This window comes from Aquila chrysaetos, chromosome 5 (genome assembly GCF_900496995.4).
Source record: "Aquila chrysaetos chrysaetos chromosome 5, bAquChr1.4, whole genome shotgun sequence".
NCBI lineage: Eukaryota > Metazoa > Chordata > Aves > Accipitriformes > Accipitridae > Aquila > Aquila chrysaetos.
In genome coordinates this window covers 63,898,406-63,923,974 of record NC_044008.1, presented here as the reverse complement: position 1 = coordinate 63,923,974, position 25,569 = coordinate 63,898,406, and the positions used below count along the sequence as shown (strand labels likewise).

The 25,569-nt window shown below is 46.5% G+C and overlaps 1 protein-coding gene across 4 annotated transcripts in view; it reads left to right on the top strand.

Moving 5' to 3' along the window:
* Positions 1-459: 459 nt before the first annotated feature.
* The window catches only part of SHISA6 (shisa family member 6), a 265,285-nt gene continuing 240,175 nt past the window's right edge, over positions 460-25,569 (top strand). For all 4 annotated transcript variants that reach the window (XR_003923587.1, XM_030015680.1, XM_030015679.1 and 1 more), the window contains exons 1-2: positions 460-1,168; positions 17,409-17,569. Coding sequence is in view for 3 of the 4 variants with exons in the window: in XM_030015680.1 (XP_029871540.1) it covers positions 492-1,168; positions 17,409-17,569 (838 nt within the window). In the remaining variant the exon portion in view is untranslated. The remainder of the gene's footprint in view (positions 1,169-17,408; positions 17,570-25,569) is intronic.

Genomic DNA, 25,569 nt, shown 5'->3' with positions numbered 1-25,569 from the left:
GCCCGCCCCTGCTCCGCGCCCGGCTCCGCGCCGCTCCGCCCCCGCCTCCGCGAGGAGCGCGGGCAGCCCGCCTGCTCCGCGGCGCCGCGGCCCCGCTGCAGTCCCGCTCCGGCATGGTAAGGCCGTGGGCTGGGGGGGCGGGCGGGGGCGGGCCGGGGTGCCCGGGGCGCGGCGCGCTCTGACCCTCTCCCCGTCTCTCGCAGCCCCTCGCCGGAGGAGCGCCGGCCGGCACGGGACCCCGCCGCCTCGAGCCCCGCTCCGCCGGGCTCCGCCGCTCGCTGCGCGCCGGCATGAAGCGCCCGGCGCCGGGCAGCCGCCGCTGAAGAGCCGCGCGGCAGCAGCGGGACCCCCCGCGCCCGCCCGCCCCCCCCGGCCCCCCCCCCCCCCCCCCCATGGGGCAGCGCCGCGGCCTCTGAGCCCCGTGCCGCCGCCCGCCGCCCCCACCCCGCGCCGCGCCCCGCCGCGCCCCGCGGCCCCCGCTGAGCCCCGCCATGGGGCCGCGGCACCTGCTGCTGCCGCTGCTCCTGCTCTCCCTGCAGCTCCTGGCCCTGCTGCTGGCCGCGCAGGCGGCCGGTCCCCCCCGCGCCAAGGGCAACCGGACCCAGGGGGCGGCGGCGCCGCGGCGGACCCCCAAGCCGGGCAAGGAGCTCCTCAACCAGACGCTGGCGGGCCCGGGGGCTGCCGCCCCCACGGCGCTGCCCGGGCGCGGGAAGGGCGCGGGCGGCGGCAGGACGCCCCCCGGCGGCGGGGGCGGCGGCGGGGGCTCGGCCCCGGCCCACGAGACGTGCTGGGGGTACTACGACGTGAGCGGGCAGTGGGACAAGGAGTTCGAGTGCAACAACAGCCTTACGGGCTTCCGCTACTGCTGCGGCACCTGCTTCTACCGCTTCTGCTGCAACAAGCGCGCCGAGAAGCTCAACCAGAGCCTGTGCCGCAACTACAAGAGCCCCGAGTGGGCCCACCCCACCACCGCCAGCGGAGCGCTGCCCGCCGACGGCAGCAACGGCGCCGACGGGGACGCCAACAAGTACGACCCGGACAAGGACAGCACCAACGCCACCGTCTACATCTCGTGCGGGGCCATCGCCTTCGTGCTCATCGCCGGCGTCTTCGCCAAGGTGGCCTACGACAAGGCGCGGCGCCCGCCCCGGGAGATGAACATACACAGGTGCGATCCTCCCCCTCTTTCCAGCACCCCTTCTGTCTAGGGACACCCTCTCTTCAAGGGTTTCCCCTTTGCACCACCTGTCCAAGGGTTTCCCCTTTGCACCGCCTGTCCAAGGGTTTCCCCTTTGCACCGCCTGTCCAAGGGTTTTCCATTTGCACCGCCTGTCCAAGGGTTTTCCTGTTGCACTACCCATCCAAGGGGCCCTCCCTTCAACCCCCCATCCAAGGGCTTCCCATTTGTGCAGCCTGTCCAAGAGTTTCCCCATTGCATGACCCCTCCAAGAATTCCGCCTTTGAACTGGCTGTCCGAGGGTTCCCCTTTTGCACCGCTGTCCGAGGGTTCCCCCGCTGCACTACCTGTCCAAGGAGTCTCCCTGTGAACTACCTATTCAAGTCTTTGTCCTTTGCACTGGCTGACCACGAGTTTCCCCCTTGCACCACCCTTCCAAGGATTTCCCTGTCCGCCTGTCCAAATGATCTTCCACTGCGCTATCACTGCGAGGGGTCCCCCCCTTGAACCACTCATCCAAGGGTTTTCTCCTTCGCGAGGGCCATCCAGGAGTTCCCTCTTTGCACCACCCGTCCAAGCATTATCCCTTTCCGCGGGCCGTCCAGGAGTTCCCTCTTTGCACCACCCGTCCAAGGATTTTCCCTTTCCGCCATCTATCCAGGAGTTCCTCCTTTGCACGGTCCGTCCGGGGACAGCCCCACCCCTTGGACCGTCCCTCCCCCCCCCCTTCCACTTCCCATCCAGGGACCCCTCCTAGTGCCCCTCTCAGCCCCCCCTTCCTCGGGGCAGCACCGTGGGACCTCTCCCCTTCCCCCCGCCTCACCCCACCCCGGGCAGCGGGGCGCGGCCCCCCCCGTTCAGCACCGGTGCGGCGGACAGCTCCGCGCTGCTCCGCGCCCGCCCCGCCCCTCCGCGCAGAGCCGCCTCATCCCCTCGGTCCCCCCCCGCACCCCCCCTCCCTCCCGTGGACCCCAGGGGGACAGAGGCGATCCGGACCCCCCCGGGTCCTGCCCTGCCTGGCCCGGCCAGGGAGAAGTTTAAAAAGTGCGAAGGAAATGGCTCTGCGTCCTCCTGGCGGGGGCCTTTGCCTTGGGGTCGCAAGGGGCGTTCGGGAAAGCGGTGCGATCAGGGAGGGAGCGTTCTTTTGCTTTCCTTTTTTATTTCTTTTCCCCTGTAAATCCAGATAACTCAAGCTAGTAGTCTGTCCTTTCTGGCTGGCTGCTAAGGAAGTAGTTTGGTATCCTTTTCTCAGCGGTTTTACACATTGCTGTAATAAGAAGGAACGCTCTCGATGTGCCAGAGAAAATCCTGTTTAAAAGCAAAAGCTCAGGCTTCCATAACAGTTCTCCTTCTGGACAAATGCATGTACTCTCTCAGTTCGTATTTATTTTTTGGTGAAAAAGTCCCTCCAAATGATGTGTACTTCTCGTGTGCTATGAATCCAAGATGTTCCTATGTTTGAACATAAAAATTGGTGAGGAGCTTCTTTATAAGAACAGTTGTCAGCATGAGTGGGGAAAACCCTTATCTCTAACAGATAATGCTTCATAAAAATTATTTTAATTAAGAAATTTTAATCAAAACATTTAAAGCCATTGATCACATTTTTAAGGCTGAACTTCAGTTGCAGTCAACAGCGTCTGAGGGAAGAAATTTTAGCTTTTTACAAAGAAAAAGAGATGAGTGACGCAGTTTTTATTTATTTGGGAATATGCATTTTATTTAGACTCCTCCCTTTATCAGACTACACACAAAGGGGTGCTGGCTGGTATGAATTACCGTGTCTTCAGTGAGGACAAAAAGTCATGCTGGTTTACACTTGCTGAGGGTCTGGCCCATGTATTCCATCACAAACCCCACCTGCCCCTGGTCTCTGCCTTTGCAAGAAAATAGCTTCACACTGTTAAATACATCGTAATATCTTTTAGGTCACTTTTCTCTGTATAGCAAAGGGTCCTGAAAGTAGCTTACTCAGAAAATAGGCTCTTTCAAGTATTTTCTTAAATAAGGGCTAGTTCCCCAATTGCCCAGGTCTTTTGGCTTCAAGGCAACTTTGTCTGGGCCTTGTCTTCACACTAATTTTGGAAATCTGACTCGGATGCCCATATGTTACTTTTGCTATAGCTCCAGTGTGCTACAGGGTTGGATCCTACAGCCTTTGAAATCAGAGGCAGTGTTGCCAGACTTGTCTGAGTTATTCCTGATGTTTTCATTTTTTTGATGCTTGCTTTTCTTTATTTAGATAAGTCCTGGTAAAATTATTCACCTGTGTGTAGAAGTATGAATGGCAGATTGAGTGCTTGGAAAGCTTGACTTTCAGAGCATTTTAAGGAGTTGATTGACTTCTATAATATGGTAGCTGGTAAAAGATTATACCTTTCAGAGCTGTGTTACCTGAACTTGATCAGCACTGCACAATGGTTTAAATATTATGAAGTGCTTCTCCAGCAGACAGGGTCTGCATCGGTTTGAGTAAAAATGCTATCAGTGCTCTAAGCAGAATGTAAATATGAGGAGTAGAATGGTTTGTCTTCATCTCTGAGAACTGCTGCTGACTAATAGAGTAGGAGAAAATCAGAATGTAGTCAGATATTTCTATCTGTTTAAGGTTGTGCCAACTGGAGTTAAGTGTAACATCCAGAATAATTCACTGTAGTGATGACAAGTGCATTAAATCTCAGTGTGCAGCCCACCAAAACCTCTGGGATGAGGAGAACAACAGTATAAACAGAAATTATTACAGTGGGCTAGAAATAGCCCATCGTGAACAGTTTCCCACACCCAGGGAAGATTAAGCAAGACTTCCCTGCGCTTCACCATAAGTAAGATCACACATTAGATTTTATTTCATCGTAAATGGTCAGTTAGCAGTACTGTGTGTAGATGTTATTTCTCTGCTAAGTTCTCATCCAGCTTTTACAGAAAATCCTTATTAACTCACTTAGAAAGAACATTTTGATGGAGGCAGGGCTCATTTTATGTCTTTTGATAGAAAGGAGGGTTTACAAATTCACAGGAGAACTGTCACTCTCATGTGAAATGAAAGGCTGTCTGTGCACTGAGATATGCATGTGCATTTCAGAGCTGAAAATCCGGTCTTGTTTTCAGGCACTACCACGTACCTTTAAAGCAGAGGCACTGCTGTGATTCTGGGCTGAGCAGTGACAGTAACTGATACTTAAGTTCATTTCTAAGTGCAGTAAGTGGAAGTGCTTTGACAAACAGGAGCTAAAATAGTCATGTTTTACAGAAACACTTGTAATGCTTTAAACTTAGCTGATTTTTTAATGATTATAGGATCTTTCAGCCTGACCATATATGACTACCTCTTGTCTGGATCTTGCTTTGGAGTTACACAGCAAGAACTAATGCATGCTGAGCTCCAGGTAGAAACTGGGGCTGATTTCTGAGAGTTATACCCAGCAACGTTTTGTCTGCTGTTCCCCTCTGACTGCATTTGTGAGGATGGTTTGTTTTTGTCAGTTTGTCAGGGTGTTTTTTGTTCAAGCATTTCTTAAGTGGGCAGAGTATTTGCTTTACTTTCAGTATGGGAATGAGTTAGGGAATCTTTGACAGTGAAGAAGGAATATCAGCTGTTTGCTTTCAAAGCTGGGTATATTTTTCCGTAGCAAGGAGGGGTGACCCAGAATATTCTCTTCTTGTGGCCGTGACCCTAAATCCCGACGCTACAGTACATAAATAATTCACTGCTAGTAGTATCACCCTATGACCCCTGTTTAGCCCTCAGCAACAGTAACCATTGCACTCTCTGCTGAGTTAGGAAGGCACAAATTGGAAACTGTTTATAGTTTGGAGCTAGGGTTTGAAGTGTTACCAACTGCTTGCGGCATGGGCAGCCGAAGCCCTTACTTGCAACCTGCAGGGAGGCAGTGGTAGTGACGGCCCTGGGGCAGGGGTGGAAGCTCAGCTGTTCTCACGCAGCTGCTGAGAAGCAGCACTGGGATTTTTCCCAGCAAACTAGCTCTGTATCCTGCTAAAGGGCTGTCTTGTGTATCTGTCCTTGCATGGACTGTGTCCGATGAGTGTTTTGGCTTTTGAAAAGAAGGGAAACAAGCACCTTCTGCTCAGAGTGCTTCACATTACCCTACTCCTAGGGCATCTTTGTTGCTACAAAGAGGAAAGATATTTGTGCTACTCTTTTCTTTGGTCTCTGCCTTTGCATCGTCTGCTCTGTGAATAATAACAGTGACTGTTTTTATAAATGAACATCCTTTTCCCATGTAGAGACAACAGTTAAATTGATCAATTTTGTGCCATTTTTACTCTGTAGCTCTGAATTTCAACAGGAAACAGAGGCAATGGATCTGTTTGTTCACAGTTCCCGGAAGGCTGCATGCAGTTTTGCATGATGCTAACTTGAAATACAGGAGGTTTTCTCTTCCTGCAGGCTGCATCTCACCACAGCTCTTGGGCCCTATGGTTGCTAGAGGGGTCACTGGAGGGTAGCTAGTTTCAGCCCTCTTTGCTAATGGTGGAGCTTGTGAAAACTACCTATCTCTAGACTCTAGTTTTTCAAATTGTGATCACAGCTGGCTCATTCAGTTCTGCTCTCTGCTGGTGTGTGTTGCTTGAGCCAAGCAATCAAACTTCATGCCTCCTCAGGGCAGGGAGAGAGTGCTACAAACACACACCTGGCCATAGGGACTATACAGAAGATTTTCTTTCTTGGATGCTGTCACTGCTTGCTTCCTCTTTCCACTGATTTGTTTTATGCTCTGCTTGGTTTACTCCACTCTGTCTCATTTGTCTGACACACTCATGTCCCTTTCATCTGCTCTTTGCCCTGCTTTGTATTGTTTATTCCTGATGGTTTCTGAGTCTCTTCTCTAAAGTGCCCTGTCCCTCTCATAGGCACAGAATGTAGGTCCACAAGCATGTGTGAGGCTTGATTAAGGTAAAACAGAAAAAGGCACAATCTTCTGGCCTCAGAGAAGTTACTCATGACTAGTTCTTCTGTTTCAAACCAGTACTGCACCTTAGTGTAGTTGGCGTAACTCCCATGCGGTGAGAAGACCTGAATCTTGCCCTGTTTGCATTGATGAATTGCCCATTTCCAGCCAGCCAAATCAAGGCAGGATGTGTATTTGTATGCATGTACCTGTACAAAATATTTTTCCTTTTGCTTCACTTACATGTACTGGGGAAGCTTCAGTTGGAAGCTCTGGTCACTGTTTGCAGTTTGGTAGCTGATTTTTTTGCCATGCTTTCCTCTCTGAATCTATTTTATAAAGAGACTGGCTTTGGTAACAGCACAGAGGCTGCCTGGCGACAGACTTCCACTGGCTGCTTCTGAGTCTTCTCCTTACTCTCTGAACTTCTCCCAGTAAGAGAGGCTACACTCAGAAACCATGCTGCCTTCACTGAATCATTTCAATGTCTCTAATTCCCATTTATTTGATATTTTTCTGCTTCCTAATTAACTTTTTCTATTAGTAACCCTCCATCATAAGGTGTCAAGGGAATCCAGTCTAGCTCAGAACTTCTATTTCTTTTAGTTTTGTAATCTCTTATATCCTTAACTAACAGTTGATCTGTGTGCCTTTGGAGATCAGACGTCTTTTAAAACTCCTGTTTCACATAAGAAGATCTGAACCTTATCAGGAAAATGAGATCATGGTACTTTTTTACTTGTCTTTGCCCTACTCACATGGGCAATCTGTATTTCCTTAGATCTGTGTGCGCTGTATTGCATGGAGGTCTCAAATGTCTCATTATCCAGGCAGATAAGCCTGGAATTCTTTCGCAATAAATATTTTGCTGTAGTTCAGCTCTTGCCCCAACCTCCTTTGTTGCAATAGTAGGGCTCTTCAGAGAAAATACAGTTTTCTTCAATAAGTTTAAAGTCCCTTAATTGTGCTTACAACATAGGATTTGGTGCACAATAGATACCTTGTGCAAGAAACTTCTTCTGTGTGCACTCATGTGTTTTTCAAAAAGTGCTGCATATCCACCAAAGTGCTGTTACTGGCTTTGTGCATGCAGATACCCAAGCACAAACAATAACAGACTAACAAACTGTATGTCGTGGTTTAACCCCAGCCAGCAACTAAGCACCGTGCAGCTGCTCTCTTACTCCCCTCCCACCCAGTGGGATAGGGGAATCAGAAAAAAAATAAGTAAAACTCATGGGTTGAGATAAGAAGAGTTTAATAGGACAGAAAGGAAGAAACTAATAATGATAATAATAACAATAATAAAATGACAATAATAATAATAATAATAATAGAAGAATTGGAATATACAAAAGAAGTGATGGACAATGCAATTTCTCACCACCCGCTGACCAATGCCCAGTTAGTTCCCCAGCAGCGATCCCCCCCCAAGGCCAACTTCCTCCAGTTTATATACTAGACATGACGTCACATGGTATGGAATACCCCTTTGGCCAGTTGAGGTCAGCTGCCCTGGCTGTGTCCCCTCCCAGCTTCTTGTGCTCCTCCAGCCTTCTTGCTGGCTGGGCATGAGAAGCTGAGAAATCCTTGACTTGGTATAAACACTACTTAGCAACAACTGAAAACATCAGTGTGTTACCAACATTCTTCTCATACTGAACCCAAAACACAGCACTATACCAGCTACTAGGAAGAAAATTAACTCTCTTCCAGCTAAAACCAGGACACTGTACCAGCTGAGCTCTTAGCATAATTCCTGCAGAATTTCATGCCTGTGAAATACCTAGCAAGACCTGCTCTTTTTATTTTATCTTCTTTCCCTGATCACTACCAGCGCTTAGCTCCTTATCTGCACGACACCACTGCTTCTAGTTCTCCCCAGCACCCCTCCTTTCTTTTCTGGGTGCGGCTCTGTCAGTCTCCCTTTGGAGACTCAAGCGCTCTCAAGCGAAGGGGGATGTAGCGGGGCTGGTGAGGGGGATGTAGCCGGGCGGGGGAAGGTGTATGCTTTGAGGAACAGTGCCGGCAGTACAGCAGGTGGCAGCCGCTCTCTGGCTTGCGGTGAGCGCTGCGCCCTCGGTGATGCTGGGGGACACGACTCCGGGAGGCACCAACTCCTTCGTGCCACTCGCTGTCCCTAAATAGCCTCTTAATGGTTTAGAGGTAGATCTTGACCCTTGCTGCTCTGGCCACTTGCTGCTCAGTGTAACAGCTCTCTGCGAAGAAACGTCAGTTGGGAAGATTTGTTTTAACTTTTTAATTACAAAATCTTTGCATAACAGTTTCTTTCTCTTTGGACCTGCTGTATCGCTATTCAAAGGAACTAGCATTACCCGTTGTGAGTTTAGTGATTGTAGTAAATTCCTTGCCCACATCACAGCAATAGTAGGAGACTCATTCAATTTGTGTATTAGTGTCAGATGTGTAAAGTACTTCTGTAAGATGTGCAGTCTAAGCACTGCTGGTAGTTACTACTCTTGATATACAGTCTAAAGAACCTGTCCCAAAGACAAGAGCTTTACTTTCCAGTTGCTGATTCCACCTCACATTTTAAAGACAGGAGAGATGATGAGCTCACAGTGACAGTTGTTTTTGTGTTGATTTGTCAGTGTAATGCCTATACTACTTCCATTTCACCTGAAATGTATTTTCCACATGCATGCATTCATATAATGTGTGTGTTATCTATAATGTAATTATGTCACCTATGTGTTAGTTTTGAGTTCACCAAGAAGAGTGAGTCAGGAAAACTGCCAGCCTCATTCTGCTGTCATAATCTAGGATAAGGATATGGTCCTTAGTATGTCCATAATTAAGCTTTCAGTGAAATTTGTCATTAAAGCCAGACTGAATTCCAGGAGCTTCACAAATAATTCTTATATTTGACACAAAGATTTTTCTGAAAACATCTGACACTTCTTTGTAGTTTTTATTTTTTAGAAACAGTATTTCCTCACTTATGCTGGGTGCAGGTGCGTAAGTACTTCATTCTTGGAACGGTGTCCTAATGCTTAGTCTTTTTCTCTTCTTAACTCCATGGGTGCATTCACCTATTCTTGTACACGTGTGCGCGTGTGCGCACACACACACACACAAGCGTCCACCACATGCCTGCTCAGGTTACTGTGAAAAACCATTTCTAGTGTTCCTCCCCAGAAACCCTGCTCTGAAGCACCAGCTGCTTTTGTTTGTGGCAGCTGCAGAGACCAGTTACCTTTTGCTGACCTGGCACTGGTGCATCTCTCGCACACTGCCGAGCCCCTGTGCTTTCAGTAACAAGATCTACTTTGGCATAGTCGCTTCCACGCAAAGGAAGCTGCCTCCCAGAGGGGTTTGCTGGCAGCAGCATCCCCATGTTTCCCTCCGTGTATCAGTTTGCAGTGGTGTTTGTGTAATCAATTAAAGCCCCATTGTTCTGGTAGTAAGATCAGAGCACAGTCAGAAAGTGTGGCCAGACACGTGCCCTGGGGGTGATGCCAAGGAGGCAGCAGAGATGGGGAGAGCTGATGAAAGGCAGTGTACGGTTGCCTTCCTGCCTGCTGTTTCACAGCTAGTGTGGGGGAATAAGACAGGCAAGCAGCATGCAGCTGGCAGAAACTGCAGTGTGGGAGCCCCTCTTATAGGATAGCCCAGACCCAGCTCGGTCAAGGGCTGCATGTGGCTCTGTGTGGTCAGTGTTTGAAACTTCACAAGGCGCGCAGCAGGTCTGGGGACAGGTGCCAAACCAAACCATGAATAATGCACGGCTGTGCTCTGCGTGACTTGCCGGTGACTGAAATCCGTCTCCCTTGGAGAGACCTGTCCCTTCCAGGTGAGCTGGCTCCATGGCTGGATAAATTGCCTCTCTCAGACTAACTGCCTCTTTCTTTCCAGGTTAGTAAGAGAGCATAGGGGAGTCTTTAACCTCACTCTTTTTTTAAGAACTTGTAGTGAAATCCTGGCTGTGCTGAAGACGATTGGAGTTCTGCCACAAACTCCATCACAGCTATGCTTTTAGCAGGCTTTTAGCTCAGTCAGACACTGCTCTTTTTATTGTGCTCTGCCAGATCCATTTGGTCATTCTTTTTCCATTCTTCCCCAAATTTATAGGGACTTGGAACAGGCAATTCTGTTTTCTAACACCCTATACCTGAAGACTCCAAGAGAGGGGATTTTCAGAAGGCAACTGAGTGAAGTTTTGCATGTGTACAACCTGCACTACTGGAAATAGTCAGCTCTTCCCATCGCCTTTTCCTATCCAGCATCCGCAGACCTCTCTACTCCAATCTTATTTCCCACAGGCCGTATCCTGGTCTGTTGGAGCTGTCACCAAAGGTCCCCTTGTCTTCAGTAGAAGGGATACCTATGCCCACACTCATACTAGCAATTAGTGTTGAAAATCAGTGTATATTGGGAAAACAGGACACTACTTTCAAAAAAGACTGTGGTGAAGGACAGCACTCCTCCAACCTCCTGTTACCTCATTGGTAATTAAGACAGCAGGTTAAGTTTCTTGGCTTGGGCAGGGTGTGCTAAAGAGAGCTGGTCCTTCATAGCTCCTTCAACTTCACGTTCTCTCTGGCTACAAGGTCTCTCCAGCCTCTGCAGGTGAATGTTTCTTCTGCACTGTACTCTCTCCTATTACACCATCAGATGTGTCTCAGAGCTCATTGCAGAGGCAAATGCCAATGTGTTGCAAACTTGCTTCTTAAACCAGACATTCCTCTCTGCTTCAGCTCTTTGCTTCTCCCTGTCTCCCCAGGATCTGTATATTTTTGTCTCCAGCCCAAGATTAGAGGGTCCTGTGTGGACTGGAGATACCCTAATCAAATACAGTCCATAAAGTCCTTGCCAGCTGTGGGAGCACTGACATGAGTTCTGCATTTCCACAGATAGGTCCTGAAAAAAACCTGACAAATAGCCAGGGATACTTGGGATGCATTTATTCAGATGGAGCTTCCTTGGCCAGTGAAGGGGGCACTAGACATGGAAACTGTGGGCTCTGGTCCCAGCCCTGCCTCAAGCTTTCTCAGTGATATCAAGAAAAACCTTCCTCTTTGTCGTGGTTTAACCCCAGCCGGCAACTAAGCAGCTGCTCACTCACTTCCCTCACCATGGGATGGGGGAGGGAATGGGAAGGGTAAAAATGAGAAAACTCGTGGGCTGAGATAAAGACAGTTTAATAGGTAAAGCAAAAGCCGTGCACTCAAGCAAAGCAAACCCAGGAATTCATTCACCACTTCCCATGGGCAGGCAGGTGTTCAGCCATCTCCAGGAAAGCAGGGCTCCATCACACATAATGGCTACTTGGGAAGACAAAACACCATAACTCTGAATGTCCTCCCCTTCCTTCTCCTTCCCCCAGCTTTATATGCTGAGCATGACGTCATATGGTCTGGAATATCCCTTGGGTCAGTTGGGGTCAGCTGTCCCAGCTGTGTCCCCTCCCAACTTCTTGTGCCCTCCAGCCTGCTCGCTGGTGGGGTGGGGTAAGAAGCATAAAAGGCCTTGACTCTGTGTAAGCACTGCTCAGCAGTAATGAAAACATCTCGGCATTATCAACACTGTTTTCAGAACAGATCCAAAACATAGCCCCATACTAGCTACTATGAAGAAAATTAGCTCTGTCCCAGCCAAAACCAGCACAGTCTTTCAGTCCACAGAGCACTTAAGAGCAAGGAATTTCTCCCTATGGGTGCAGAAGACAAGAAAATCACCATGCTGGAATTGCTGAGGTCAGGAAGCTGAGGCACTGATAGTGGCTGTGGAAGATGGGAGTGTTTCACAGTGAGAAAGTTATTGTAGAAAGAGCCATTTACAAAAAATGGACCTGGACCTCTCTCATCCTGAGGCTACTGTCAATGACATTGCCTAGCCTGAAGAAACCCCACTGGGGTAATTTCTTTAGTCTGGGTCTAGAAGGATCAGGATCAGCTCCCTAGTGGCGGTTCTCTCTGCTGTGTTTTGAGCCCATTTCTTTATGGTGCTTGAGGCTGACCCTCCAGTGTGACAATCTGGTTTGACTACACAAACTCTACAGAATCACAGAATTGCTGAGGTTGGAGGCACCTCTGGAGATCAGCTAGTCCAGACTTCAAGCAGGGTCAGCTAGAGCAGGTTGCCCAGGACTGTGGCCAGTTGTGTTTTAAATATCACCAAGGAGAGAGACTCTGTGACCTGCTGGGACACTGTTTCAGTGTTCAAACACTCTCAGTGTAAAAGAGTTTCTTCTTGTGCTTAAGTGGCATTTCTTGTATTTCAGTTTGTGCCATTGCCTCTTATCCTGTCACTGGACACCACTGAGAAGGACCTGGCTCCATCTGCTTTAGACCCTCCTATCAGTTATTGATACACATTGATAAGATCCCCCTGAGCTTTTTGTTCTCTAGGCTGAACAGTCCCAGCTGTCTCATCCTCTCCCCCATATATGAGATGCTCTAAGCCCTTAAGCTCTTTTGTGACCCTTCATTGGACCCACTCCATGATGTGCATGAGGAGCCCAGCACTGGACTCAGCACTCCAGATATGTCTCACTAGTACTACATAGAGAGGAAGGATCAGCTCCCTTGAGCCTGAAAAATCATTACTGATGATTTACTTCCCTACTGTACAAAGAAGCTCCTCTCTCCCCTCCCACATATCCATGCTAGGACTGAGAGATGAATTCCCTCCACATATCTGCTGGACTTCACTCCCTGCCTGGTCTTCACTGCGGTTTGTTCCTGCCTGTTTCCTCCATTTTATACTACTCTGCTCACTTTCTCCTTGTTCTGTTTTGGTTTTCTGTCACTCCCTGCCATTGCCTTTTTCCCAGTTTGCCTTGCCTTCACACTCTCTTTTCTCTTTAGCAAAGTCTGTTGATTTTATCTTTCAACATCAGGGCCCCAGCTGATGCCTAACCTTGCTATCCTACTGCTTACACCCATCCCTTTTGGCCCTTTGTATTTCCAACAAGACCTTTTTTTTTTTTCTTTCCTTTTGAAAATGGCCACAACTTCTTCTTTGCATTAGGGTCCCTGTGTTCATCCCACTGTGTTTCTTCCCAAAGTACTCACTTAGTCCAGAGTTGCATGAGTGCCTGCCCTTCTGACATATCTGGGAGCAGGACCTGACCTGCTCTGCCTTGGGATGTCCTGCCATGCAAGACATCAGTAGGTTTTTCTCCCATGCTGCTAGTCCAGTGCTGGTCTGGAACATCCCTGATGTCACTATGTCTATTCTGGGTTTGTGTGGAAAGAAGCTTTAGTGTTCTCACATAAATGACGTTAATGAAAAAGCTGTCATAAATCATTATCTCAGGATATGATTGTACAGTTATGCAACTCTGGCTACTCCATCAGCTGCCACAGGTACCATGTTCCAGTGGGTGAGGTTTGTTTTCCTGAGATAAGAGATGTGTCATCATAGAAAGACTTCTGAAGTGTCTCATATCCTTGTGCAGGTGATTAGGATGCTGTTGTCATCAGTGGGACTAATTGTAGCCAAATGGCTGCACACACAAGACCCAGATATTTCAAGTGACTCTATTACTCTATTGTTATGGAAGCTTTTGCAGTGGACGATTAGACAGCTGTACCCAAGAGACTTATACCAACCAAATCCTTCCTCAGTTAAGTGTGACTGACCTTCTACCAGTGTGAGATTCAGCCCTCTGTGCTTTATGGAAATAAACCGGATCACACACAACAATGTGATTGAATTGGCAAGGAACTAACCAGTTTGATCCAAGTTTGACTTTCTCCTCCACCTATAAAGTTTCATTCTGCTGGTGCTGAACAGTCTTTTTTCTCTCTGTAGACATTAAAGAAGAGGGCAAAGAGTGAGCACTCAGGACACACAGTTTGGTGTGTTTAGGGCATAAGAAGATTACACCTTCAGTATCGCTGAACTCATTGTTTTAGTCCCATACACTTATGAGCTAGGTCTGCTTTTGATAGTCACATTCAATTTATCTCATGTATAGTCTGACACAGCAGACATCACTTTCCTGACTGTCACCTGTGATTTCTTCAGTTTGTTTGAGAGTAACAGTCTCCTCCTTTCCATGTGGCTGGGACCCAACTAGAAGTTATTTCCTTGTTATGTTGTGACCAACAACTAACCCAGAGAGTAGGTCTTATTACTATTCCTTCAGGATGAAAACCAAAGAAGGGATTAAATTTGTTCTTACCACCTGAGTTGTATTTTTGTTTGTGGTAAGGATCAGTGATTTCAGGTCCTGGCTGTAACCAAGGAACAGCCAAGCAGTTTTTTGAGAAACTGTTCACAAACTGAAACATTATCCTGGAGACATGGTTTTGTCATGGAGGGCAGCAGGATCAGGGTTCAGCTTTCAGGTGGATAATGACTGAGAGGATGAGGCACTTCTCACCAGCTCCAATTGTTCCTGAGTATATTCACTTTAATTGCCTCAATTATTTTTAGTGAATGCAGGTAAACTGTCCATCCAGGAGGTAGGGAAGCTGTGTTCTTAGGACTGTATCAAACCCCATTCAGAAGTAATAATAGTAGAAGGACGGACAACAGTATCAGGAGAAACAAGTGGACCTGAAGTGTAAGGTGGTCCTAGACTCAGAATCGTAGCAGAATTTAAGTTGGAAGGGACCTCTGGAGGTCCCTTGTCCTGACATCTGCTTAAAGCAAGGCCAACTTCAATGGTAGAGGAGGTTGTTCGGGGCCTTATCCAGCTGAATTTGAAGACCTTTAAGGATGGAGATCCCTCAGCCTCTCTGGGTCCCTGTTTCAGTGTTCTGCTATCCCACTGTGACTATTTTTTCTTTTATAACCAAGTGGAATTGCCCTTATTGCAACATGTGCTAATTGCCTCTTGTCTTCTTTGCCTTACACCTCCAAGAACAGGCTTGTTCTGTCTCCTTTGCATCTCCCCATTAGTGGGATGTAGGTCCTCTCTTAGCCTCTTTGTCATGTTAAGCAAACTCAGCTTTGGGGAGAACTGGTTTGTACTCTTCCATTTCCATCCCACCAGTACCTCCAGCTCCACTTCCTCATCTTTGAGTTTCTTGTAGGCTTCTCTGTGCCTCACCCTACACAGCCCCTTCTGAGTGTACACCAGTCCCTGACCTGACCTTTCCTGCCCATCTGGCTCTATTATATTAAGCTAAGTGGTGTATAGTGTTTTAGTGTTATCCACGCTGTCATCTTCCTCTGTACTATGAGTGATTGCACTCTTGACACTAAGAGTGTCTTCGACAAGTGTTCAAAATGAGCCCAAGCCACTATGGGCTAGTAAATAATGGTCCTAATACAATCTCTGTGATTGAAAAATGACTCTTAGCATTTCTGTACTGCAGATACTGTTAAATGGTCATCTGATGCTTAATATATCTTGGAGATATGTACTAAGGGCTCAGTTCTGCCAACCTGTTGTCTTTAGAAAATGTGTTGTCTCCAACAGGATGTACTGGATGCTGGTGCCAAATAGACAGATCTCATTAGCTTCCTACATCCTCGCCAATCAGCAAGGTCTGTAATGCAGTGGGGAGGTATTTGCCTAGAAAACCCATCAGGATTACTGGTGGTTGAATGAATCCTCTCCTCAGGAGGGAACCATGCAGTATCGCATAGGGCAGGGAACTCAGACCCCAGCTTAAGTCCTTGTTCTGCCACTCACGTTCTGTACAACCCTGGGCAAGGGGACAAAATTTCAAACACGTCCTGTAAGTTGGTGACCAGTCTGAGATACCTCAGGTGTGATTGTAAAAGATGGCGAGCACCCACAGATCTGTGTCAATCAATGGGAATTCAGCTTCTTTTGGAGAACTTCAAATACCAGTTCCTCTTCCTCAGTGAGGAATAACCATAGGAGCAAACAAAAGGACCCCTGACTTGGGACAGGCCTAAGTATCTACCTCTTATCACTGCTACCTTCACCTCTCCCTGAGCCTGTCTTAGCACAAAAAAAATATCTGTGCTCTCATGTCCCTGCATGTGACAACCCCTTCACTCCATATGTATCAGTATGTGTGCACATATACATATCATCTGATTGGTTATAGCCTCTATGCCTGCTCTCTCTACAAACAATAAATAATCAAATAAAGTTTAAAATAATATTCTTAGTGTGTACAGGGTGGTTGTGAACTAATGTAATCAATCCTCTTCTGGAAACTGAGATCTTCCAAGACTTTCTTTTGCAGAGCACAGTAGTATTGCAATTAATTATGCACAAGGATAGCAGTCTGTAGAGGAAATGATTTGGAAAATGGAATGGACTCAGGTCCCAAACTATTTCTGATATGAAAGACCAGAAATATGGCATTTAAGGAATGCTAGTAGATATAAGCAACACCAGCATCATTCTCATCAATATGCAATGAAGGAATTTCTCCTCCTTACTTCTTTCTTGGTACCCGAGATGACATTAGGCATATTCCCTCTGCCAAGAGAAAAGATCCTTTCAAACTCTATCATCTTTAAAATGCCACTGTCCCTTATAATCCACACAAGCCACCCCCTTCCTCCTTCTCCTATGGCTCAAGAGATAGCTTGTGGCTGCACTAAGAAAATCAGTGCATTTCACGCTATAATTGTTCCACTGTGTCCATGATATTCACAGAGGAAAAAAATCTTTGAGTATCCACTCATCCAAGGGGAAAACATTGGAGGCAACTGAACTGTGTAACATTTCTTTTTCTTGGGGAATAGCAGAGAGACCTCAGTACCATTAAAGAAATCCCTAATGGACAAAAAGCTAAAGGTAGGCTAATGGCTGTGTTGACATTAACCCACGAAAATTGTTTAATCCTTTTCTTCTGGACTGCTGGTTCTCCTTTAAGAAACCCACTGCCACCACTTCCATGTACTGAGCTTCTTGCAGAAAAAACAAGGATTTAAGGAATGTGGGGACTAGACTCCTAATCTGATTCAATCTTAAAGAAGTTTGGGTTGGTTGGGCAGGGCAGTTTTGCTGTAACCTTTAGAAGATCACAGTGTCTGAGTCTTAGGGCTCTGGCATGTTCAGTGCTGACTCTTTATGAAGGCAGTGCTTTATGCTATGGAGAACAGTTCATCTGCACTGTCACTGACAGCAAGGAAAATGATGGAGAGATAACATAACCCTGGGGTGAAGTGAATTAGTAGAAGCATATGAAAAACTAAACAATAGCCAGGCAAGCCTGTAAATACACGCAGCAGACACAAAAAAAGAAACAGCTTTTAAGCCATATTTTTTTTTTTTGTTATTGTTGCTTTTTTTTTCTGTTTATGGTAGAAATCCAACTACAACTGGTTTTGCACAGTGACTGTGGAAGTGAAAATACTGAATGCCATTCTAGCTACTGTGTGAAAATACATTTTTTCCCCTATTTCTCTCTCCCCAGGGCTCTGGCTGACATCTTAAGGCAGCAGGGACCAATCCCAATAGCACACTGTGAAAGAGAGACTATCTCGGCCATAGATACCTCCCCCAAAGAAAACACCCCAGTCAGGACATCTTCCAAAAACCATTACACCCCTGTGCGCACCTCCAAAAGTAACCCAGGTAAGTGCTGCTTTCCTGCTCTCTCTCTTCAGAGGTGGTTCTACCAGTGGTATGTTAGAAGTCAGCAGAACATCACGCTTTACAATAGCGGCTTTTGTAAACCTGAAATTAGGATAATAAATGGCTTTTAAAGGCAATCAGAGAGAGCAGACAAGTGCAAGGGTCAGTGGTGATGATTCTTTAAGGTTTTTGCTGAACAGAGTGGCTGTTCTCTCTAGGCATTTTAAAAATTCAGAATCAGTGAGGTATAAATTCAGCTTATACCAAAATGCTTGCATTAAGCTTAGAATATTGTGTATTTCCAACAAAACACATATGCTATGAAGCATAATCGGTCTCTCTGCACACAGCAGCTGAGAAGAAAGAAATCCACATAATTGGGGCCACCTTATTCATTCAGGTGAGCTATAAGCATGTGCTGAGAGGAAAGTGTGGAAGGTAACCTAGACGGTATCCCAGGAGCTTAAAGACACTGGCCTAAGGTCCTCCAGAAGCATTGGGCTGGGAATTGGGACACATAATTTTTTTTCCGGCTTCTGCTGGCTGGGTGAATTTGGTCCAATAATTCGACTGCTTTTTGCCCTGATTCCCCCAATGGCACAAGGATGCCAGCCTCTTAGGTAAAAATATTGTTCTGATTTATTTGATGCTTCATATATTGATAACTGTCAAAACAATGTCTTGATGGTTGCTGACCACCTTTGTTAAGTGGGATGTGGTAGACTTGCCATCACTTGCCATCTCTCAGTTGCACTGGATGTATGCCTCAAAGATGTGCCCTCATTCAGTCACAAGCTATTCAGCTTCTGGGTGGCATTTCCTGACCTGCGTCACCTGGCGATCAGAGGAGGTTTTGCTAATGGTCCCTGCTGGGGAAGCTTCTGAAAGAAGCTAGCAGGAGCTCAGACTGCTCCACAACCTGCAGGGCTCGATGTGCTCGGCTCTTTGTAGAAAGGGCCCATGACTGAGGGCAGTGACTCTTTGGTTTCCGTTGCCTCATGGTGACTATTAGGAGGGTTTTGCTGCAATGTGCATCACCCTATGGAGACAGGACCAGGTGACCGTGTTCTCTGGAAGCCTCCCCTGCTGCTGGGAACAGAATAATTTCCCTGAGAACTAAGAAGGATTTCTTTGCTCTCCAATTTTTGCTCAGAGGCCTACAGTGAACCCTGTCATTTTGTATGCCAGAGAGTTATACTTGTGAAATAAAATGTTGGGCCAGAGAACAGTACATGAGGTGAGTTGTCTGGAAAAGGAAGGTGCTTTTGCATATCTAGGGCTTGGGACTGGCTCTTGAGAGCATATATGATTCTGCTCCAGGATAGAAACACAAGAAATAAGGGTTTATGGCCAGTGAATAGGCATAGGCACCGTCAGAGAACAACTCTGACATAAACCTTACAAAGAGATGAATCCCTTTCTGAATACACCCTGTGTCTTCCTGTTCGCTCACATTGGACAGTTAGGGCAGGCAAATCCTGAATGAAGATGCAGAAGAAATTCTTTGCTTGCAGCAGAAAAGAGCAGCTGGGTACTGGAACTCTGAATTAGGTGTCATGTTTAGGCACTGTCAAGTCTGAGAAAAGGCAAATGGGAAGGTTTGGGAGGGGAATTGCAAATTGCAGTTTTCTTCTCTGGTGTCTGTCAGTAGCTGATCGCTCCAATGGACATTTTTAAGACATACTACTACATTAATGGAGGCACACAAGGATGCAAGGACCAGAGCACAGGTATCGTGAGTGGGGTGCTAGTGCAAATGGTCATGCTACAAAGTGACAGCACCCAGTGAGGAATCTACTTGGTCCTTCCTGAGGACTGGGACATGAGATGAGCAAGGCAAAATGGCTGGGAAGGAAAAGGCATGATGTTAAAGATGACAGTCTGTTCTTTCAGACTCTGCTTGTCTGTATGTTTGCCCATATCATGTGAAGGAGAAAAGCCATTACAGTTCAGTCAGGGCTGAAACAGGCAAGCCACAGGCAACAGGAGTCCACTAAAAGAAGATATCCACAAACCCAGCTACAAAGGAAAGGATTTTACTTCCAGCACAGCCCTTCCACAGCCATTGGCAGCTGTAGGGGTAATTGATCACTTCTGCCTCGGGGCAGCCAGTTGGATGGAATGTCACACTGAGCCCTTGCCAAAGCTGGGAAGGGAAAACTTGCTCTTGTAGCTTACCCAAAAGAACTTGTTCCTGGCTCAGTTGTGTCCGTTATTAACATGTCCTCATATATCATGAGAGACAGAAAGCTAATCACTTACAAAAGATCATGAGCTCATAAAACAGATATATAGTTAATGTTTTTTTATACTATTTCATTTGCAGTATAGGGCAATGCTCCATTGTAACTATATTCTATTACTCAGATAATCTTCAGATTATTGTGGTAATCAGGAAATTGTATAAGTGAATGCTAAAATCTTTTAGGTTGGGAGGGAAGTAAAAGTTGGAAAACAAGAATTGGTTATAGCACATTAAACTAGAAAAAAGCTGGTAAGCCCCAGTATGGAAGTAGGAGAGGGATCACCATCAATACTTGCTTTTTGGGGAGGAGGGGAAGAAAAAAAATAAAAAGAGGGGAATGGAGGATGACTGGGGGAAAAAATAGAAGCAGTAATATGTAATAGCAGAATCCAGACAAAGCACTGCTCACTGGTGCTGCAAATTGGCTTGAGAAGACCACAGCTGTAGGGTTTTGCAGCGGGATCTGAAAAGCATCAGGTCTGCTGGCTGTGGTTTGTCTCAGAACTCCAGAGTATGAGAGGTTAAGCAACCAGAAAGGACTATAGAAGTTACATACAGGCTGAGATTGAGTTTTATATTTGTTTTACTTTGAACTTTTGTTTCCAAACTTATAACTAGAAGGGTGCCCTTAAGTCTTGCTAAATAAGCCATAGCTTCATTTTTCCATTAAGCTTGTTTGGTGTCAGTGAACAAAATGATTGTGGGTGACAATGACAAATTGTGGTGGTCTGTGTCTGAGGCAGTAGAGTCCAAACAAAGCAGCTTGTGCTGGTGCTGCTGAGGGCATGCCTGCGACACTTAACTTGCTGGGTGATGCCTGCTGTTTCCTGATGCAAGTACGGAGAGGAGTCCATCTCCCACGTGCCAGCTGCTACCCTTCCTGAAAGCACTCATGCAGCCCTCAAATGGTCACAGCAGCAGATCACAGGATGGGAACATACATCTTCCTCTGGTAGTGCGCCAAGCCATGGGCACTGTCTCCAGCTGTTGCAGATGCCTGAAGGAGAGTTCAAGACCAAGGCAAAGTCCTCAGTGTACTTGTCCAGGCGCTTCACAGCAGGCAGTTTCAGAACTCTCTAAGCTCTGCAGTGGGACAGGAGGGCCTGGTGTTAGGTTTAGTCTGTACTTCTCTGTTGAGCTTTGAGATAGAAGAACCCAGGTCTAACTAAAGCTTGTATAAGGGAAAAAGAGAAGTAGGTCTCTCTGTCCTAGACATAGAGACAATTGTCGTTCTTCAGACAAGGCACCCAGTTTCAAGAAGGATTCAGCCTACTACTTTACAATGGCCACCTTCCCCAGGTGGTGTGGGAGAGGGCTATTTATCGGAAGCAGAATACATTTCCCACAGGGTATTCTGCCAAGCTTGAGCATCCCAAGTGTCTGAAGAGCATCTTTCCAGAGATTATTGCCACTTTTGCTTTCCTCTGAGAACCAAGTTCATGCTGTTTTGGGATTGCAGGTTACATTTCAGCTCCTCTTCTGCCCACCCTCACTTCCACTGACATTTCTGTTCATTGCTTTTATACAGTGCTGCTGTTTTGGTGTTGGTAGGCTCTTTGCAGATAATAAAAGCTGAAAGTTGTGCCTACAGATTGCTTGGGTCAGAGCATACCTCTCCAGCTGAGCACCACCTAATTAGTATGAGCTACAGCACTCTATGTAGACAGGAACGTTCCTCCAGCCCACACAGACCTCTTGTAAGTATAGAGTTTGCTATTGTGAGTAACAGGTAAAATATGATGAATCTGAGATTACAGGAAATCCATCTCATCTTGCTATCTATTGGCATTTTTAATATCTCTATCACAGTAGCACCTTTAGGAGTGTTGGAAGGAAAACTCTAACAACATTTCCCCCATCTTTTCTCCTTGGCCACGTTATCTATCCTGACATCTGCTGTGAAGGTCAGTGCCATTCATTTGTTCAGTGGGTGGCCAGCAAACATAGACAAGGACGAGGATAGATGGGAGAAAAGTCAATAGTTCCTGCGGGCTTGGAAAACATCATACATAAGCAGCAATATGCTCCCATACCAGAAGGTGCTGCATTTGGCACAAGAGACAGAGTTTGAGCCAGAGGCCATCCTCCTGCAATGTCCACAGTCAACTGATGTGTCAGAAAAGATGAGGGCAGTTCCTATGACAGTGATGCTGATGGACATTAGCATTAGTGGAAAAATTAAGACTAGATTCTCAGTTCAGATGACCTCCAATAATGTCCTTCGATATTTGAAGGCCTTCTGAAAATCAGATGCAAGGGGCTGGTTTGCTTTTCCCAAAATGTGGCTAAACAAAGCACCTGCAAGATTCAATCCCTGCAGGAACTTTTCTGACCGCCTTGGTGATAGAGAGGTAGCCAGCTCAAGACTAACAGTCATGCAGGGAGCCATCTCATTACTGTTTGCCAAATCATCACCAAACCACAAAAGACTCCGAGTAAGAATTTGAAACAGATCTTTGGCTGGTGTAAATCAATGTTGTACTATTACAATGATGGGCCACGTGCTTGGTTTAGGTAAATCCTTATGGGTCAGGGAGGCTTATGTCCCAGACTCACAGCTGGTACAAATCTATGATGCTCCAGAACAGCACATGGTCTGAATTGATCCTTTGTTCTGTCAGACTCATTCTTGCTCTTCCACGCTGGCTCTTTTTCATACAATTCACCTTGATAGTATTGCCAACCTGTGGGAGAGGGGATGCTCAGGACCATTAGACTGATGTGGGAAGCTATGTGGGAGAAGAATCTCTCTAAATACGTTCATGACAAGGATGTCCTTGCTGCCACTGTGTGATGCTTTCAGCGGTGAAGGGTCCCCAGATGTCACCTGCTTGAGTGTGAGGCAGGTAGGTAAAATCTGTGCCTGGAATTATGCTGCTTCTGACTACCTCCAGGATCAGGAGGTTGTAAGACCAATGACAAGACTTTTTTTGTACTTGCTGGAGAAAAGACTCTGGCCTAGTTTTATATTCTTTTGGCCTCTTAATTCTCAGAATATCAAATTGCCTCACCAACAGAATATGCTGGCCTGAAACCAGATCCAGGTGTGCCAGTGAAAAGCTGACCACAGAGGTAAATTGAGAGAATTTTCTAGTGTGAAAAATCTTCTGCTATTCACCTGCGCTAGGGACAGGGGTACCTGCAGGTGTGAAGAACAGCTTATTGACAGGACTACCACTTCGAATGCAGCAAACAACACAGGCTAGCAGTCTGATTAGCCTGATATATCTGGGGAAGGCTTTTAATAAGCCATTTGAGTCAGGATGTTCCAGAGATGTACGTATTCAAAGTGCTGTTTTCAGCAGTGCCTTCCACCCAGAGGCATATTCTGAGCTTGTTCTGAATGTGAACAAATGCAGGAGAGGCCTTTAATCTTTATGGAAATTGTAGCTAACGTCTCTAGCCAAATATAGGCAGAGCAGCATGGGGAGTACTTCCATCCTAATCATTACATAGGAGAGGAGATCACTGCACTTGGCCCTACTCTCTCTGGACTACGGGCTCAGCATGGGCTCTGGCTCTTTTCTGAAGACCAGGGTGAGCCAGGGCTGTCGGCTTCTCAGATTTCCTCCAGGTTACATATGCCTTCTCCCTGTCCATCCTTCTCCCTTTCCCCTCTCTCCTTTCCCCCAAGTCTCCAGCTGGTCTCTGCTTCAAATTGCTTCCTTTATTCATTCATTGAATTCTTTAGCTTCTCCCCAAAATCCCCAGCAAGTATTTGAATTAATTTACTGAGGATCAGTGTAGAAATGTATGTCGAAGGCGTTCAAATTCCCTGCTGCTTCACAGTTTGTGTTGTCATTTACAGCTGTTCAGGGGAATACAAAGCAGGTGTAAAATGATCCCCCTGTCCCCACAGTAGCATTTTACAGCCCCTGTGCTCTGTTGTAAGAAACTAGTTAAGGTGCAGGCGGGTGAAGAATTAGGGAAACCACTTGGAAAACACCCAGAGAGTTCTAGCAACAGGGTTTTTCTTTTCTCTGTACTCCTGTTGCCGTTCACTGACATTTGAAAAGAAAGAAACAGGACCAGCTTTGAAACCTCTAGGATCTGTAGAAGATAAGCCAATTCACTGCCACTCCATCTGCTTTTTCCTCCAAGCACTCCCCTGTTACGGTAAGCCCCAATGCTTCCCAGAGCCTTCCCTCCCAGGAAAATCCCAAATGGGTTAATACGTTTTCTGAGCCACCAGAAAATGTCAGATTTTTCTGTCTCACAACATTTTTGAGGGTAACAGTTACTCAGTGTCCTGGCAACCAAAATACCATTTCCAAAAGGGAGGATCAGTCCAGCAGGAAGCGGGGAGAGGTGGATGCTGCTGGAATTGGTGCAGGGTAGCTAAGATAGGACACTAGTTGCTATCTTCTTTGGTGTGAAGGATCTAGGTTCCTCACTTTTTTAGGACCTAAGTTAGCCTGTACAGTGTTACACATCATAGGTATTTACTCACCGCTAGTATCAGATCAGCTGATGCCCTTTAACTCCCTCTCTCTGTGGCACTGCCAGTCTCCATTTTACAGATGGGAAAATGGAGCACAGAGAGGCAAGGGCCTTACTTTGAAAGGTACTTGGGTTACCATCTTCCCCTGACTTCAGAATAAATGCCTAAAGCCTTGTAAATATCTGTCCCTGAGTAATTTGTGCACTTTGCCCAGATACCAAGAGAGCAGTTTTGCCCTGGGACCACCACTTTCCCTTCAGGTCGGCACCTCTCAGAGGGGATGTGTGCTGCACTGTCTGCTCTAGTCCTCCGAATGTGCAGCGATGCTTCCTCCTGCGTTTTCACATGGGCGTAGACCTGACTCCTTCAATCCTGTATCCTAACAGCAAGGAAGAGCTTTTACACTTGCATTCAAAAGCAAAGACTTTGTCACAAAGTACTTGTAATCCAAGAAACACAGGAGAAGGAATGGCTTGGAAAGTCAGGTGAATGAGTTACAAAGCAATGAGCTTAATTGCCCTGATTCCAAATGAATCTTTTTAACTGTTAAATATTTATTTGCTTATCCTTTCTTCATCTTACTGTTTTGGACATCCAACCTCCCTCTTCTGCTGCTGCGAGAGGTTAGGACCTGGTGCTGTGGGGATATTCAATCGTGAGCAGCCTTAAGGGTTTAACATGTGCTGCCCACTAATACTGACAAGTGCAGCCTGCGATCCCCAGCGCTATTCTGAGCCACGCAGCCTCCTCTTTCCCTCAGTGAGACTGGGGCTGCACCTACTTCTGCCTCTAGTTATTGATTTATTCTGGTCTCCTGAGTGTTTTATTGAGCTGTAAAGTTTTAGGGTAATCTGTGAAAATGAACCTTTGGGAAAACTATGCCCCACTAACAAGCCACATGAGACAACAAAATATCCCCACTGCAAATATATTTACTAGTGAACTTACTGGAGAATAAAAAGCAACAACATTTTCAACAGTTTCTTGTGTCTCACATCCAAATATCTCCCATGACTGATGTCAGGGTTTCATGCATCAAAACAGCTAACCAGTGACAAATTTGAAAAATTAAAAAAAAAAAGAAAGAAAAGTCTGACTGTTGTGGGGAAAAAAATGGGTAGGTGGAGCGTGTGTGTATATACACATGTATAAGTATAATGTCTTGATATTCGCATGAACCCCATAGCCATGACAGAGTAGCAACATCCAGAGCTACGGGATAAATATCAGGTGCCTGCTAAAAGTGTTTTGGTGGAATTTAGCATTCATTCGACAGAGTGCAGTCCCAGAGCCACAAGGCCAGGCATGGCAATG